At 54.1% G+C, this 18776-nt stretch overlaps 1 protein-coding gene across 1 annotated transcript in view; it reads right to left on the bottom strand.

Moving 5' to 3' along the window:
* CACNA1B (calcium channel, voltage-dependent, N type, alpha 1B subunit) overlaps positions 1 to 18776 on the bottom strand; it is a 296162-nt gene that overhangs the window by 144012 nt on the left and 133374 nt on the right. The window contains exons 9-13 of the mRNA XM_011985186.1: positions 17533 to 17742; positions 13031 to 13143; positions 6149 to 6261; positions 3860 to 3991; positions 3551 to 3623 (exon numbers count right to left, since the gene is read on the bottom strand). Of these exons, the coding sequence (XP_011840576.1) occupies positions 3551 to 3623; positions 3860 to 3991; positions 6149 to 6261; positions 13031 to 13143; positions 17533 to 17742 (641 nt within the window). The remainder of the gene's footprint in view (positions 1 to 3550; positions 3624 to 3859; positions 3992 to 6148; positions 6262 to 13030; positions 13144 to 17532; positions 17743 to 18776) is intronic.

Here is an 18776-nt window from a genome sequence, read left to right as displayed (position 1 = left end):
GTGGGGATGTGGTTCTCAGTACAATGGGGTTATGTTTCCAGGAATATTAAGGCCGTTAGTCATACAGGTCGCCAGGAAAATGGGAGAAAGCCAGCAGTCACAGGCCTCACCCCACTCCCACGCAGCCCACAGTCCAAAAGGCCGGTCTCACTCCTACCATTCCCATCCCCAACAGCACTGAGTCTATTTCCAGGCAGCCAGTGCCCAGAGCTGAGAGCTTGCCCCAGACCATCAGCCTCCACACTGAGAAAGCAAGCAGACTCAGTTTTTTGACCTCTCGGGTGGTCTGCAGAGGTGATATAATTCCTTCAAAGGGTCCGTGGATTCTCTTGGCTTTCTTATGTTCCTGTGGTAGTTCTTGGAGCAAAAGTTCATGATGTGAGTCTCCACACGCTGCTCTGTCTGTCCGAGCAGGAGCTACAAGCTAGTCCTGCCTCCTATCTGCCATCTTAATCCAATCCTGATCTAATTATTCAATTTCTGAAATGGTTCCATTTCCTGTTTTTTCTTCAGTTAATTTCTTCTTGGGTAAGTGGAAAAATACATTAGTATTTTTTATTCTAAATCATCCACTTTACTAAATGTATAAGCCTTTGTAGTGCTTTCAAATGATCTGGGTGGGGGGGTGGTAATTCATTCCTATTTGTTTCTGAAAGTATCTTTAGCTCTGCCCTCACACTTAAACCACAGCTCTCTGGATTCAGAATTTTTGGCAAATAGTGACTGCACCCCAATGGTTCCGTTACTTCTCCACGACACTCTGGTATCCGTGCTCGTACGACGTCGGCCATCAGACTTTTTTTTTTTTTTTTTTTTTAGGAAATCTGTTTTTCTAGGGCAGCATTTAAGATTTTCTTGAGATCACAATTTGTCTAGGTCTGGAATTATCTGTTTATCTTGCTTGGCCACCTGAGCACACATTCTCCAGGACTCCCTCAAGAGGGGCACTGGCCTCCCTCTCTTTCGCACCTCACATGGGCACCTCCACTCCAGCCCACCCTCACTTCCTTCTCTCCAGGAAGCCTCATGACCTCATCTCCACGCCCAGCTGGCTCAGTCTCGCAGCATCCTCCAGCTCACCCATGCTGTCTCTGATCATGTCCAGTGTACAGTTCACTCTACTTCTAAAATGTAAATAGCTATATATTTCATTTCTAGGATTTGATTAGGTCTTTTCTTTGTTCTTAGGTGCCTTTTTACATAATTTTGTGTTTAACTGGTTCTCCCTTTACCCCTTGGAGGATGTTAGGCATATTCAGTTTAAAGTCATCTGTGTTTGTTCTGTCATTTCTTTTTCTTTGGGAGTGATTACGCCTTCTGACTGTAGATGCTGCTGGCACTGTCTGGGATGCTGACTGTTCCCAGCCCTCAGTTTGCACATCCACCATGAGCACAGCTGAAGCTGCTTTCTTCCCCCTCACATGCCCTCCCTGCCCTACTCCCAACCTCATTCAGAAGCAGGGGCTCCCACCCTGGGATCTCAGGACCCTGGTCCAGATTCACCTGTGGGAATTACAGGCCTAGCCACCAGTCGGCTCTGCCCTGCAGCCTTCCTGGTCTCCTCCAGCTGAACAAGCCCTCACCCCTCCTCAGCCTCCTCCAAAGGGCCTAGGCACCTCCCCCAGTGCTTAGAGGGGGCTGAGCCACACCTGCACACTTCTGCTGCCATGGGACTCAGACTCCCAAGCCCATCTGCCGTTCTCAGGCCGTGTGCTGGTGCCGGAGACTCTGCTGTCTCTCACCACTGTATGTTCTATTCCATTTCTATTCCTCAGAGATTTTGTTTTTACTTGTCTAGGTCCTCTTAATTTCTAAGTGTATTTTTTTTATCTTACTGCTGTGTTTAGAGCAAGGGGCATGTAATGTCTGAATCAGAGCATTATCTGATCAGAAAAGCCCACTTTCCTCCCAACTTGGACTTCTCTTCCTCATCACACTCAGGTCTTTCTTGTAACAAACACAGCAAAGCATGGCTGTGGTCATGTGCCGCGCAACCCTCCTGGCATGGAGCCCCTCCCTGCAACAGCTTCTACAGGGCAAAGCCTCAGCCTGGCCCCCCCACACCTGGAGTTTCCTGTCCCACCCCCGCCACCTTTTTGCCACCCCAGACACTCCTCACATTTTGGCTGCTTTGCTGGAAATGCGCTCCTCCCAGTTTCCCTTGCCTGACATTCAGGACTCCACAGGCAGCTCCAGGCCTGTGACCTCCCCATCATGCGGCTTGGAGACCATCCACTTCTGTCCCAGCGGCTGACATAGGTCCTGTCACCCACTAAGAGTTCAAAAAACATCTGGGAGACCAAAGTCTGGAAGTCACTGGCCTGTGAGCAGCCAAGGCTTTCAAGTCAGAGAGAGGGAGGACAGTCGGAGGCTGACAAGTGCCCCCGACTCAAGGAATCAGAGGAGAGGAGGAGAGGCAAAAACTCAAACATGAGACCAGAGAGGAAGAAGAGATGACAACAGCAAGGCCCCGACAGGCCTGAAGCAGATGCGCCTCTGGGAGAAGAGTTAGCTCTGCCTGGCAGTGACTAGGAGCTGACAGGCCATAGGCTCCAGCCTAGCAGGGTGAGGGTGAGTGGGAAGATGTGAGAAAGGGGACCGTCGTGGAGGCCTGTGGTGCAAATTAGGACAGAACTCCTCTTTCAGCCAATCGTCTAATTTGGTCTGAATGGTCTGCTGGCAAGACTTCCTCCCTTTGAGAGAGTGGGACCGAAAGGGCCCCTCTCTTCACACAGGTTGCAGGCTCCAGCCCTGACCAAAGGTAGTAGGACCAGCAGCCCCAGAAGCCAGGGAGCCAAGCTGAGCCCCTGGCCTGGAGCAAACACAGACTGTTGGGCCTCCCTAAGAGGCATCACAGGCAAGACAACAGCCGCCATCCTGTTCAGTCTCAGACATGGCATCCAAGTATGTTTCATGGGACAGGAGTGCAAGGCATTCTCCTATCAGTAAGACCAGTCATGGGCAGGATTGTGGGGCCACACCCTATGAAAGGGGAGAGTACCCAACCAAGAAAGTCCTCAAAAGGGAACCCTCCAAGAGGGCAGAGGCTGCGTGAGCCAACAAAGTCTCTGTCGTAGAGAAATGGGGCCCCAGCCCCCACTTCCCAAGGAGCTGAGGGGGCAGTTTTCCAGATACAGACGAGAACTGAGGGGGTCAATGGGATCTGAGATAGTAGCGAGAGAAGTTTAGGGAGTGTTTTGTTTTTTGTTCTCGGAGGATAAAAAACAGAAATGCATGCAAGTCTCAGGAGCCAAGAGATAAACTGGTGGCTTGAAGCCCAGCTGGGCCCCCAGGGAACTTAAATTGCTCCCGACGGTGCTGCCACAGAATCCAGTTTTCTTCACCATAGGGGCTGGGGTCCCCGGACCTGGAGATCTGCACGTTGCCGACTGCCTGTGCTTCCCTCATGTGAGGAACACTGTGTCCGAAAGGTCGGCGATCTGGGCCGTGTGGAGGAACAAGGGAGGGAATGACAGGAGAGTCCGCCTTCCCAGCACCCAGGGGAGACGGGAGCCGGACAGTCTGCAAACGTGCAAAGTAAGGGCCTTACCTGGAAGACAGTGAGGATGGCAGCAGGGAAGGTGTCGAAGTTGGTTGTGGGAGTCTCATCCTGGAAGTTGAACCTGAGGAAAACAGGAAGGCTTGGGAAGCGGCAGCCCCTCAGCAGCGAGGCAGCGCCTGCAGGCTCCTGCATGGCCTCAACCTGTTCGCTTCAGGCTGCAGACGGCTGCACACCGGCCCCTCTGAGGACCTTCCTGGCAGGAAGGTGGGTGGAGGCAGCCTGGGCGGCGCTGTCTGCTCTGAGCTCTACCTCCCTGCAAGCCCCCAGCCTTGAGCTCTCCTGCCCAGGCCCACTTACTGTCCCCCAAACAGCTGCATCCCCAGCAGGGCGAAGACCACAATGAACAGGAAGAGCAAGAAGAGCAGGCTGATGATGGACTTCATGGAGTTCAGCAGGGACACCACCAGGTTCCGCAGGGAGCTCCAGTACCTGCAGGGCCAGGCAGGGGGTCTGAGCCAGCTCCAGACGCTGACTCCACACTCATGGCTCTCTGCAGCCACACTTAAGGCTCCCATGACTTTCTAAACCCTGAGGGCTGCACGCCTAGGTATGAAGTCAGAGCTTTTCTCTGGAGTTCCAGGCCCACTGCCCTGGACTTCTCTCCCTGAGGGCCCCATGGGACGGCAAAGAAAAACACACCCAGTGCAGGACTCACCTCATCCCCCCAAACTGCTCCCTGCCACTAGGTTCAGGAGGGATGAGGCCACCATCCAGGTGGCCAGGCCCAATCCCAAACTTCATCTTCAGTCCCTCCCTGCCCCTCACCCCTCAAACCCAGTCAGCTACCAAGTGTCTCAGACTAGTGCCATGTGAAGCAAGTCCCACAACTGCTGTCATCAGCCCACAGCGGGAGGAGGAGCTGCACCAGAACCTGGAGCAGATCTTCTGCAAGCGCTGTGGCTGGTGGCAGAGACCCTGGCTCCAGTGCCCCCTCACCAGGGACCAGGGACACGCGGTGTGGAGAGCTTGTAGGGCGGCACCACACAGACTCTCTGTGGTATCCCTCAACGCCCCCCATCCCAGAGGGCAGTGACCATGCCCTGCTCATGCACAGGTCCCCCTGGCACACAGGCGCCACAGAGGCTGCTGACGGCAACTGAGGGGCCGGTCCCTCACGTCCCTGTGCCTCTGCACATGCTGTCCCATCTCCCTGCAATGGAGGGACTGCAGGACAGACACTGGTCTCCTTCGGTGCTCACTCTACCCCTGGGCACCCCTGGGCTCCCAAACCGTGTCCTTCTCCCTGGCGCCCACATCAGAGACCCCGCTATCCTCCATAGATTCTCTTACAAAGTACCTGAGGGCTAATGGCAGATGGGGTGGAAGACTCTGGGAAAGGAATCGAGACTTCTCCTGGGACTAGCAGGGGTCTAGGCCAGCCTGCCTCAGGACAGGGGTCACCTACTTCCTGGGAGAAAATGGAGCCCAAGATGCCAGACCTGGAGGTGGGGTAAAGGCAGCCCTGTGGTCACTTCCTGGACCCACACACCAGCAGGTTCTGGGAAGGGAACAGAAGTCTGAGGACGCACAGCACAGAGCACCGGTGAGGATTCTGTCCCAGTGGGACTCAACTCTGCCCAAAACTCTTCTGCCTTTATAGCTTCATATCCTCCTATGGTCTTCGATTTGGATTTAAAGTGGATTTTGGAAAAGACCTGGGATTTCAGTTGCCCTGGGGAGGTCAGTGGGCTTCTGAGAGGTCGTCTTGGTCACTAGAGGTGTGACCTATGACCTGGCCCTGCATGGGCTCAGTGTCGGCAGTTCTGCTCCTTGGGCCCTACAGCTGCCAAGGACACACACCAAGGTCGATGCTGGCCCACGTGTGCGTCTGATAGGGTCCAGCTACTCAGGAGCCTCCGCGGTGCAGCCTTTGCTGCTGATGAGACTGCTGTGAGGAGGGTCTCTCTCTCTCTTCCCCACTACAACTCTGGCAGCAAGGGGAAGGGTTTTTGCCCTGGTCCTCCTCTCACTACCTGCATCTGTCACTTCTTGGGCTTCAGTCTCTTTGTAGGCAAACTGCAGCAACTCACTTCCAGAGACAAGTGGGACAAAACTGTAAACATGGTCTTGTCACTGCCATCGTCAGCAAGGTGCAGGGTGGAGAAAGCAGGCCTGGGCACAGGGGCCAGGCAGGCACCAGGCTGGCTCAGTAAGCAGCTCAGGGCCATAGCAGGGTGCACACAGGCTCTCAGGGGTGGAGCTGCAGGGAAGGTGGGCAGACTTGGGGACCAGACGGTGGAAAACCTTCCATCTGATAACTTCTGTCTTCCTCATTAACTACAAAGCAAAGTCACCTTTGAAGGCTGGGAAGATGGGGTGGTGGTTTCAAGAGAGGAGACGACGCGAATCGTGGGAAGCAAGTGAACAAGAAAGCTAAAGGGTGCCAGAGGCCAGTCGGGGATGGCCCTGAGGGCAGATGTGGCCCCACAAGGCTGTTTTGGAACCATCTTTTGTATTTAAACCAACTGTAAGCCACAGAGAGAGCTTCTGGGTGCTATGAACTCCTGGGGACAAGCACCCTGTGTGGCTGATCCCACGCCCTCTCCACCCTACACCTACCCTCGCCTGGGAGCGCAGGGGACATACTTCGTGACTTTGAAGATCCTCAGCAGGCGGAGGGCCCGCAGCACGCTGATCCCAAAGGAGCTTCCAGGCTTGATGGCCGCCCAGACCACTTCAAAGACGCTCCCCACAATGACCTGCAATGGGATGGCGTTAGCCTTGGGTGCACCGCATCTGCACCTGTGCATGCAGATGGATGTGTGCGCACCCTGACTGGCTGCACCTCTCCGTAAGGAACCATCCTGCTTCCTTGTCTGACAATCCAGCCAGATAGGGTAACTAACACAAGGCACACACCTCACACTGAGCTCTTGGAACCTTTGGGGAAGGCTGTAGAGTCCCACCAGTCCCGGTACCTGCCCTCCCTCCCACTCCCCACCCCCCATCCCCCACCCCAGACGCACCAGGAGGACACAGACATGGGCTAGGTTAGGCCTGCTGGCTTTCTGGCAGACCTTACAACCACCTGGTCTAATACCTCCTCTGTGCTTGACCACAGCCTGGTGACACTGCTGTCTTCTTCAACAACTCTGGAGCTGGGCAAACTTTCAGACAGCCCTGACTGTTAGACTGTTCTCTCACAGACTAGCAAAATCTGTCTCCCTGTAACTTCCCCTCCCTGATTCTGCCACTGCTCCAAGATACTCAGATTCATAAATTGTATCTTGAGTCTCTTCTTCTCCAAATGACCAGGAAACAGCACATGCCACCAAGAACAGATTATGGCAAGCCTGCCTGTTTGTTGCATGCACCGTCGACGTTGGTGAGCTGAAATTTGTGAGCAAAGTACACGTCCCTCCTTCCAGCCGTTCCTCAGATAGACCGTGAGGAGGGCCGTCCTGGTCAGGGCCTGCTGTGAGGGACTCAGAAAGGACAGACCAGGGGGGCTGGAACACAGGAGACCCTTTACCACCTTCCCTCTGGACAGGACAAGCAAGGGGCCCCAGACTGAATTCTTTCCCAGGCCACCATACCTCAAAGGGCACAATCTGGGCTCACAGAAAGCAGGAGTGCCCATGTCTTCTTCATGTGTGTAATTCTCATTTCCTCTAAGCCACACTTCTGCAACTGGGGTGGAGAATTCCAAAGCTGAGCCTCTCAAACTCAATTATATTGTATTTGGGACATATATTTTCCAAAGTTTCAGTCATTTCCACCCATTTCACATCAACTGCAAATCTGATGAGCTTAATGTCAATGTTCTCACGAAGTCACTGAGAGAACGATGAATATGCTAAGACAGAGCCCTGCGGTACATCTCTAGAGACCTCCCTACAGGCTGACACTAATCTGTAAACCAGCTGTCTGGGAATGGCTGCGCACCATTTATGGATCAACTCAAATGCACAGTCATCTGCTGCACCTTTCTCTACCTTGTCCACAGATCGCCATTCAGAGAATATCTAATGTTCTGTCAACAACCAGGTACACCAATATCCACAGCACCTGTGATAACCCTATCAATACAACAAATTGGGTGAGCTTGCCACCCGAATCTTGCCAAGAGTGCCATCTGTTCTTGGTGATCACACGTGGCCCTTGATCATCACTACCAACTTTTCTCTGCAACAGCAAATCATCCAGATGCTTGCCTAGGGTTGAAGATTGTAGTTTTCTAAATATACTTTCTTCTCATTGCCAGTCTTCCAGCATCTCTCCTGTTTTCCACTAATTCTTTAAATTTGTCTTCATTGGTTCATATAGTAGGCAGCCTCTAAGATGGCCTCAGTAATCCCCACCACCCAGTATTCACTCCCCTGTATAATGCTATCCCCTTGAGGATGGGTTGGACCTAGTGACTCACTCTTAGTAAACGGAATACAGCAAAAATGATGGGGTGTCACCTCTGAGATCTTGTGAACTCTTGACTCTCTTTCTCTGAACACCAGATATCATGTCATAAGGACACTCCGGCAGCTGGGAGAGGCCCATGTGACCAGGAACAGAGGCCTGCCAGCAGCCACACGAGTAAGCCCGGAAGCAGATTTTTTAGGTCCGTTGACAGCCATCATGGGCATGAGGCTGGAAGTGAATTCTCCAGCCCCAAATGAGCCTGGGAAAACTGCAGCCTCACTAGAGACCGCAAGCCAGGCGCACCCAGTTAAGCCACCCTGATTCCTGATTCACAGAAACAGTGAAATAATAAATACTTGTTTTCTTACGGCACTAAGCTTTTGGATAATTTGTTCCCCGGCAGGAAAAGTCAATACAGATTTTGGAATCAGAAGTAGGGTGACGCTGTGATAAAAACCTAAAATGTGGGAGTGGTTTTGGAACCAGAGGATGGACACTGAGCAGCATATTCATGAAGAGCTAAAGTGCACTTAACACATAATTCATAGAATTTTGGACATTATGCATGCTGCACACCAGGGTCTGCAGGAAAGCAAGGAGAGTTTCATAGGAAACTAGAGAAAGGAGTCCTGTTGTGTGCTGGCAGAAAGTTTAGCCACACTGTTGCATGCAGCTATGTAAAAAGTAGAAAACAGGCCAAGTGCACGGTGGCTCACGCCTGTAATCCCAACACTTTGGGAGGTTGAGGCAGGCAGATCACTTGAGGTCAGGAGTTCAAGACCAGCCTGACCAACATGGTGAAACCCCATCTCTGCCAAAAATACAAAAAATTAGCTGGGCGTGGTGGTGGGTGCCTGTAATCTCAGCTACTCAGGAGGCTGAGGCAGGAAAATCGCTTGAACCTGGGAGGCGGAGGTTGTAGTGAGCCAAGATCATGCCACTGCACTCCAACCTGGGCAAGAGTGAGACTCTGTCTCAAAAAAAAAAAGTAGAAAACATGCTTAATAAACCAGATCAACCTCAAGAGATCTCCGAGCCAAGTGCTGAAGGTGCCACCTCATGTCTTCTTGCTGCTTACAGTCAAATGTGAGAGGAGAGAGTTAAACCGAGGAAAGTGCATTAAATAAAAGGAAGCCAGGACTTGCTGGTTTTGAATATGCTCAGCCTCTCCAGATAGCAACATTAATAATGGCAAGGTCTCAACAAAGACATGGGAAAAAAAATGCTCAACACCACTAATTAGAGACATGCAAATCAAAACCACAGTGAGATACCATCACACCAGTCAGAATGGCTATCATTAAAAAGTCAAAAAATAACAGATGTTGGCGAGGCTACAGAGAAAAGGGAATGTTGGTGGGAATGTAAATTAGTCCAGTTACTGTGGAAAACAGTTTGCAGACTTCTCAAAGAACTAAAATAGATCTACCATTTGATCCAGCAATCCCACTACTGGTTATATACCCAAGGGACTATAACTCGTTCTACCAAAGAGACACATGCACTTGTTCACCACAGCACTATTCACAACAGCAGGGACACAAACCAACTTAGGTGCCAGTTAACAGTGGACTGGATAAAGAAAAGGTGGTACATATACACCAAGGAAGACTGCACAGCTATTAAAAAAAAAAAAAAAAAAAAAAAAAACACGTATTTTGCAGTAATATGGATGCGGCCAGAGGCCATTATCCTAAGTGAATTAATGCAGAAACAGAAAACCAAATACCACACGTTCTCACACGTGGGAGCTAAACAAGGGTAGACATGGACACAAAGTAGGGAACAATAGACACTGAGTACTAGAGGGAGGGGAAGGGGTTGACAAACTATCTTCCGGGTACTATGCTCACTACCTGAGTGATGGGATCGTGTGTATCCCAAACCTTAGCATCACACAACATACCCATGTAACAAACCTGCACATGTGCACCCTGAATCTAAATAAAACTTGAAATTTTAAAGAGAGAAAGGTGGCGTGGTCTAAAGATGAAGCCAAGGGCAAGACTGTGACTTTTATTTGAGATCCCAAAAGGATCAAAGGTAGCATCTCAGAGCACTACTCAGCCACATTTTCAGGCTCTTCAAAGAGATTGAAGGTGCCTCACACATTCGGTCAATGAAGCAGTAACTTCTCCAAGACACTGGAGGTGTTGACCCTTAGCATCTCAACAGGAACACAGACAGAAAAGGTCTAAGGCCTAACAGGTGTGGGTAGAGCTTTTTTCTAATAAAGTGAACCCCAAGGTTCACAACATATCCATAAAGTTCTTAAAGGACATATATGCAGAGACATCACCAACTTGAACTGAAAGAATCAAGACGGTACACAACGAAAACAGGTCTTTAAATTCCCAAAATTCTGCCAGTGGGAAGTAGGCTGAGAAAACCATTCAACTGAAAACCTGAACTACCTTTCATGGAAAAGCAAAGGGAGTGAGAGGGCAGAACCAAGAGCCCAGAGGGTTTCCTGGCTGTAATAACGAATCCCAGACTTTCCAGCATGTGCCCAGCTGGATTTCAGAATCCCTATGGACCAGTGGCTCAGCTTTCTGCTGTCCCCTTGCTGAGCAGCAATATCTACTGCAGTTACCCTGTGCCCATCCTACCACTGCACGCTGAATGTGGAGCGTAGATAACCCTCTAGTTCCACAGGTCAACAGAATAAGAGGCACCGTGGCCACTGCACTTAGGGAACTACACTCGAGGAGCCTCACCCACACCTGAACCTAACTGAGGATGAGATTCTGGACTTTGAGTTGATGCTGTAATGGATAAGATTTTGGGGAGTTGGCAGGGGTGAAGGTGTTTTACACTGGGAAGGATACGAGTCACTGAGAGCCAGAGGGCAGGCTGTGGCAAGCAGCCTCTTCAATGGCCCCCGTGGTCCTCACTGTCTGGTGTTCACATCCTCGCGTAATACCTGCCCCCATATATTCCTACCCCCAGCCCAGTCACTGGCCCAGTGACCCACTCCTAACTAAAAGACAACGGCAAAACTGACAGGATCTTTCTTTCAAGACAGGATTTCTATAGCTTCTGTCTTATGTGCTCTCAGTTCTCTCCCTCAGACCACAGCTGAGGACGTTCCAGCAGCCTATGGAGAGGCCACACGACCAGCAACCCAGCCTTCTAGCAACCAAATGCATGAGCTTGAAACCAAATTCTATAGTCCCAGTCAAGCTGTGGAATGACCGTATCTTTGGCCTTCAACTGGGCTGAATTCTCCTGAGGGACCCTGGGCCAGAGATACCCAGTTAAGCCACAGCTGAATTCCTAAGCCACAGAAATGTGAAACAGATGTTTGTACTTTAAAGCTGCTAAGTGTTAGAAGAATGTGTCAGCTTATGTGCAAATTATCTCCATGTCCTGAGATGCAGTCAGTTCAGATCAGAAGATTAGAAGACATGAAAAAGATCCCTGCATCTCTGACTTCTCTCCATCTCTTCAGCTCCCTCAGTCAACGCACTCAGGCTTTCCTTGTGACCAAGAAGTCAAAGGGTAAGAAGGGTTGTTGTCTTCCCACCATCTCTCGAAACCACAGGTTTCGATATAGGCGGCCACCGCCTTCCCTTCCTCAGAGATCAGAAACACAGCATGATGCAAAACCACTACCCCCGAGGCCAGAAAGCCAGGCTCACCCACTGACTCCTCTCAAACCAATGGGCAGCCTGGGGCCAGTCACACGATGTCTGCCGTTATCATCAATAAAATGAGAGTCCTTGTGAGGATTCAACAGAATCACAGACACAAATGTCTACCACCTGGAGAAGTATAGCGCTCGTGAGAGAAAAAGTCCAATTAAGCTGAATTTTCTAACTGAAGTTTTACTGCCACAGTCCAGGCCCCTCTCTGGCTCCTGTAAACACTGCAGAGCTCCAAACCCTTCCTTGGGGGACAGCACTCCTACTCCCCACTCCTTCCTGAGGAGGCAGTGCTCCCACCTGTCACTCCTTCATGGGAGGGGAAGTGCTCCCACCTCTCACTCCTTCCTGGGGGAGGGGGGGCACAATGCTCCCACCCTTCACTCCTTCCTGGTAGGGTAGTGCTCTCCGTCACTCCTTCATGAGAGGGGTAGTCCTCCCACCCTTCACTCCTTCCTAGGGAGGTAATGCTCCCTCCTGTTACTCCTTCCTGGGGGACTCTGCTCCCACCCTTCACTCCACCCTGAGGGGTGCAGTGCTCCCAGCCTTTACTCCTTCCTGGGGGGGGGCAGATCTCCCACTCTTCACTCCATCCTGGGGGGCAGTGCTCCCACTCATCACTCCTTGTCACTCCCGCTTGTCACTCCCGCTTGTCACTCCTTACTGGAGGGTTTGAAGCGCTCTGGTACAAAGCCTTGGAGGGAGTACTTACTCCTACTCCTCCCTCCTCCCTCAGGGGGCGGCGTCGCCACCCATCATTCCCAGCCTCCAGCAGGAAGGCTCAGAACTCAGCCTCTGGGCAGGTGCCAACAGTGCCACATCCCTAGGCTCGGGGTTCAGGTCCCAGGAAGTGTCCTGTGCTCCCTGCCGGGTTCCAGTGAGGAGCATCTCGGACTGCCCTGCCCTGCCCTCTGTGCTCGAGTGTCATGGTAAGCAGTGAAACACGCTGCCTCCAAGGCTTCCCTCACCTACTGAAGTTGGTAAAGAGACCCAGGCCAAGACCACCACCTCCCCCAGCCCCGCAAAGAGGGCAGGACCATCACGGCCTATCAGGCCCCAACCCCCAGAAGTGCTGGTGGATGTACCCAAGCCTGCCCAGGGCCAGAGCCCCCCTGAGCTCCATTGGGGAGAGACTGAGCCCTCCACAGGTTCGTGAGATCCCAGGCATGGAGGCAGCTGCAGAGCCTTCAGATGACTGTGAAAGTCTACGGACAGGATCAGAAGAGGGAGGAGTGGCCTCCCGCCGACAGAGAGCGGCTGAGGCTGACACTCCTGTCAGGCCTGGCCACAACAGGCCTCCTCTGCCAGCCCCTGCTCCTGACTGTCTCCAGGTAGCCTTTCTGACCCATGGAGGGTCACAGACCCCAGCCCACACTGAGCATGGCCGGTGGGAAGGAGCCATGTGTGCACACGCAGGAAAGGACACAAGTTGGGCCCCTGTGGGCCCCCGATGAAGTCTCTCACTCACCCCAAAGTCAAAGCAGTTGAAGGAGGACCGGAAGTAGCTTCTGGGCCCCAGGCCATACATCTTCAGGGACATCTCTGTGAGGAAGAGACCCAGGAAAACAAACTCTGCAAAATCTAGGAGAAGCCGGAGAAGAGGGGGATTAGCTCGAGGCCTCCTCCCACTCCGGCTCCAGCCCAGACTGGAGGACACCAGACCTCTGGGCCTTCCCAGGGCTGAGCCTTCCAGGCCTGGCCTACAGTCCCATGCTCTGAAGTCTCAGCCCAGGAAAGGAACGATGGATTGAGAGGGACACGGAGAGGTACCTGTTCCAGTCTGAAAGGTGATGAGTGCCTAGTGCCTCTGAGACCCAGAGAAGGACGGGCTCAGCAGGAGGCAAGCTCCCAAGATCAGCCCAGGTGTGACTTCTGGAGTCATGGGGGTGCCCCCTCCTCACCAGAGGAGGGCCTGGGGCTATGAGGCAAAGGGCCCCATTTCCCCCCGGGAGAGGCCCAGCTACAGCTTCCAGTTGTTGGTCCTTCCGCCTCTGGCCTCACCCCAATCTCTGACCGAAGGTGGGGTCCCTCAACCTCCTTGTCAGAATCTCCCATCTTTCCACTGGGACTTCCCAGAGGAAAGGCGCCTCTCCCCAGGATGGCCACGGCACTGTGGCTGACTTGTATTGTGTTCACATTTGCTGCCCTGAAGGCAGACCTCCTCCACCACTGCACTCCTATCCAGCACGAGGCTGCCAAGAGGCACTGTCCCCTTGCACTCTCACCGAGTCACAGAGGTTCCCGCGGGCACAACAGCAGTGGAGCGGGGCTGTCCTGGGCCCAGGAGTCCTGCTGACCCTTCCAGGCCTCAGGACTGAGAGAGGCCATACCTGGGCTAGAGGGCTGTGCTGGGATTTCAAGGTACACAGACCCTGCTCACCCAGCCCAAGCAGAAGGAGGGAAGCAGCACAAAAGAACGCCGTGACTCCAGAGGCCACAGGCAGCAGGAGGCCCAGCCAGGCCCAGCCACCGGCTGAGCCAGGAGTCCTAGGTGTCAGGGTAAGGCCACTGTCTCTGACTCTCCTCCCAAAGGGCAGGGATTGGCTCTTAAACTTCTCATGGTGCTGGTCAGGCCAAAGGCACCATGGCTCTGCTAGGGCAGCAGGGGCTAAGGAAGCAACAGAGCCCAGGGCAGAGCCCACATGGAGAACAAGACCCTGGGAGGGCATGAAGGGCAGGCCTCTGAGAGTCCACACCTGAACAGAGTCCAGCTCAGCCTTCCCAGGGCTTCTGAATTCCCCCCACAGTCTCTGTTGGGACACGGGACCTTCAGCTGACACAACTTCTGATAAAGCAGACGCTGGAAGAGGGGGCCACACTCTTCCCATCCCTATGTTCTTAAAATCTCCACCAAGGGCTGTGCTGCACAGGTCCAGATGGCCTCCGTTGGGGATAAGTCTGCAGCAGCCCAGACCTGGGACAAGCAGAGATGACAACTTCACAGCCCACTCAGGCACCATACAAACAGGAGTCTCAGGGAGGGGACACCCTGCTTTCTATGGCCTGAGGACATGGACAACCAGTTCCTTAGAGCAAGTCACCCACAGCAAGCCTGGCCTCTGACACCAGCCAGAAAATCAGCAGGCACTCAAGCTAAGCATGGGATGAGAACAAGGTCAAGCAGCGTCCCTGGAGAAGCCGAGAGGCCCCTGTGAGAGGCACGGATGCCCAGCAACCCTCAGGCAGGGCTGCTCGGGACGGAAGGATCCACCCTCCACTGACACCACTGGACCCTACAGCTCTGACCTGGGCCTGGCTGTGCAGACCACCAGGTGTAACATGTGGCAGAAAAGCTGTGACCCCCTGCAGTCCAGCCCAGAGCACCCCAGCAAGCCCAGGGGAATACACAAGCAGCTTGGAAAGGCCCAACACTCCTGGCCACAAAGTCCCAGAGCCCCTCTGCATGGGTCACAAATCCCTTGGGCTCCCCACACGAGGGGCTCGGGCCCAGGGAGGAGAGGCCCCAGAGATAGGACTACAGGCACCCACGCCCTAGATCCGGGAGGGGAGGCTACCCAGGCACACACCTTGCTCCCCAGGAGACCAAAGTGAGAGCACTTTGCAAGGAACAAGTACAAGAAATGCAAATGGCAAAACTTTTGGAGAAAGAGATCTGAAATCCGCCAACATCCTGTCTGCCCTCTCACTCTCCCTAGGAACGGATGCCCTCAGCCTCACATACTCAGCCTCACGTACTCAGCCTCACGTACTCAGCCTCACGTACTCAGCCTCACATACTCAGCCTCCTCTCTGAGGCCAAGAAAGGGCATTCGTTCGTACACGTCTGTATCATGCATCCAACCAGCAGGCACTGGTGCTGTTTTGAGCCAGCAGGGGACAGGCTGAGCTGGACTCTGCCCAGGTGTGGACTCTCGGGGGCCTGCCCTTCATGCCCTCCCATGAACTCCCTTCTCCCCAGGAGTTCACAAGCTGAGGGGGAAACAGAGACAGATCATTAAAACCGGGTTTTGTCTTCTAAGAGGATGGTGTGCTACGGGAGCAGAGGGAGGGTGAGCAAGTTTGGTGAGCTACATAAGGCCCCCCCAGGGGCTCACAGGATGGCAAGGCCTCTTAACTCAAGCCTCTCTTAAGCCTCAGTTTTGAAGGTTCTGGCAATGCATTGAGGGCAGGTCCTTCGAGAATGGACAGCCGAGGTGCACAAAACCCACGATGAACCCCTGCAAAGCTGCTCTAGACTGGGCGGCCACACCCCCTCGCCTCTGGCAAGCCTGCCCCACCTACTGAGCCAGCCTCCCTCCCGCCCAGCCCAGCTGTCAGGGACACTGCCCACATTTCCGTCCAGCTGTTTTTCCCTCAGTGACACCAATCAAGCCAGGAACTCCAGGAAACCACAGACAAGACACAGCAGCGGTCTATGGTCAGGGATGCCTGTGGCCTCACCAACGCCTGGACACTCCGAGCCCTGCGCTCCCATACAGTAGACACGCGACTGGGCTGTGCAGCCCTACCCCGACCCACTGCCTGCCGACTCACTGCGCACCAACAGCCTCTCACAGGGAACAACAGGCCGAGCCGCTGGGTCAGGAGGAAGTCCTTGGTCCCCACCTGACCCCCAAGGGTGGGAAAATGTTAGCCAGAGGACTCAAGAGAGACACTGAACTCAGGCCCAAGCAAAGTCCCGAGGTGCCACCCTGTGGGCCCCAGGACATGTGAATCAGGGGCTGGGACAGGCAGTTCCATGTACGCAAGCTGCTCCTCGGCCTGTAGCCGCCCAGGAGCCTGAGCGGGAGCTCCCTTGGCTCCTTTTACTTCTGCCCCCGACAACCATCTCCCTGTCTGCATGTCGTAGATTTCAGTGTCAAGTCTGGGAAACTGCAGTCCAGAGTTCCACTCCAACACAGCCACTCTCCCACCCATGCTTCCAGGTGACCTGCAGCCCCATCTCTCCCACTGTGGAGCGTCAAATCCTGCAGCTCAGGGAACCCTCACACTCCTGGGCAGAGCAGGCAAGGCCCCCTGGTCCACAGAGCGGGGCTCAGCCGGCCAGCTAGGGCCCTGGTGAGGCCACCGTCACAGCAGCACACAGTGACAGCCAGGCTGAACTCGGAGCTGGGACGAACGGAGTCGGAAAAGGCTTTCCTAGGTGCCTCCATAGCTTCAGGCACACAGGGCCCTCAAGGAGAGACTGAGGCCCTCCAGGGAACCCCAAACAGGCCCTGTCTCCAGACCAGCCGTAGACACCCAGCAGGGTGAGTGCAGCTGAACCCTGAGGTCAGGAGGACTGAAACACTACCTGACAGGACATAAAACATGGGTGGACTCTTTGGTTTTGATCGTCTTTGTGAAGTAAGACCACAGAGCAACACTGTTTTCCACATGGGCCAGGGAGTCCGAGGCTGTGACAGACCAGGCCTGGAGGGGCCCATCCTGGCTCCTGTGCTGAGGCTTGTGGAACAGAACTGCAGTCAGCTCACTCCACGGAAGGGCATGAATGCATCCGGATTCAGCCAAATGTAAAGAAAAATGAAGGTAATCAGGGGAACCCAAGGAGGGTACGAAGCCAGGACTCCCCCCTCAGGAAGCTGGGGCAGAATCAGCAGCCACGTGGTGGAAAGGAGCGCGGGGCTAAGTCCCAACTGTGGGTCTGAAGCCCTCTAGGGGGAGGACACCCATCTGCCTGGCCTGGCTTGCCCCTGGTCGTCCCACATATATCCTGCCCTGGGTGCCCAGGACCCCTCAACCAGTCTCACACTACGCTGAGGGACAGGGGTCTAGCAGACGCAGCTGTGCTTTCTGGAACCCAGGGGCTGGAGAGGCCGCCCTCCAGCTCTGGACACACCCCAGGCCCCCACAGAGGCCCCTGGGGACTGACTAGGGCTGTGGGATACTTTGGGCAACATGGGGGTGGGTCCCGTCCCACCCAGGGTGGTCGCAGGGCATGGACCAGGGTTTCCAGGCTGAGAGCAGAGATGCTCAGGAAGTACCTGAGGGAGGGACGGGGATACGTACACAGCGCCGTGGTGAGCCGCCGCGGCTGGTTGTAATGCACCATGGCCACACACAGTGTGTTCAGGGCCACCACACACAGCACCACCCAGTAGAAGCTCTGAGCCTTCACCATGCGCCGGATGAAAAACCGGAACATCTTCTCCTTCCTCCGGAAGTATGACGAGCTCTCTGTCTTCCCGCTCTTGAGGCTGGCGCGGGCGAAGGGGGATCCTGAGGGGATGGGGGTTACTGAGGATGTGGGGACCACTGGGCACCCGCCTACCCCACCTGTGGAGCCCCACAGACGCACCCTGGAGGACACCAGCCTCCAACCCCAGCCGGTCACAGACAATTGTGCCAGTGACCCCTGTGACCTCCACTTCACAGCTGAGGGAACCAAGGCCTTGATGATCTCCATGGTTACTGGGTGCCAGATGAGACAGCGGGGTTGAACTGGATGATACGCACTCACTGTCTCTGGTCCCCAGCATCCCCAGCCACCTTCTAGGAGCACAGTCTTGATGCCCCCAGGTCACTCTCCATGAGCACCCCAAGCTTTTTCCCCTGAAGACATAAATCTGAGTTAGTCCCTCCCCAGATCCCATCTCTTCAGCATAGCCCACGGAGCTCTGCAGCATCTGTCCCTCCCTCTTTCTCCCTCATGGACTCAGGGGTCAGTACCCATGGGCTGTCTGTTTTCTAAGTAGTTTTCCTGGAACACAGCCAAGTTCATCGGTGTATGCATGGTCCATGGTTGTTCAATGTCCACAATACTCACTGTTGGAAACTTTGTCCACCTGCTCCAGCCTGACTGCTTCTCTGCCCTGCTCACCACTCAACCCAGCAGCCTTTTCCCGTATCCACACGCACACCACTCCTGCTGTGTCCTGGCCCTTCACACAGTAGCCCAAGTGTGAAATGCGTCCCTCACTGGACTCCTTCCCACACACCTTCGGGTCTCAGCATTAACATCACCTGCACAGAGCACCTGCTCTGGGCACACTGTTTAGAACAGGGCCCTTGGCTCACCTCCGACAGTGGCCCTGACCACATCACCACTTGTCACTGTGTTTTATTGTTGACCTGTTCCACGCCCAACTCCCAGACAAGACTGTAGGCTCCATGAGGACAGGGCCACGTTGTCTTTTTTACCACTGAGCCCCTCACACTGAGAGGGGCTTAATCAATGCTTAACAACTGAGGGAAGGGTCTCTGTGAGGATTCAGGTGTGTGTCTGTACAGGAGCAGGCTGTGTGTCTCTGCAG

Source organism: Mandrillus leucophaeus, unplaced genomic scaffold, assembly GCF_000951045.1.
Source record: "Mandrillus leucophaeus isolate KB7577 unplaced genomic scaffold, Mleu.le_1.0 Scaffold28, whole genome shotgun sequence".
In the NCBI taxonomy this organism is placed as follows: Eukaryota; Metazoa; Chordata; class Mammalia; order Primates; family Cercopithecidae; genus Mandrillus; species Mandrillus leucophaeus.
This window is presented reverse-complemented; position numbering and strand designations above follow the sequence as displayed.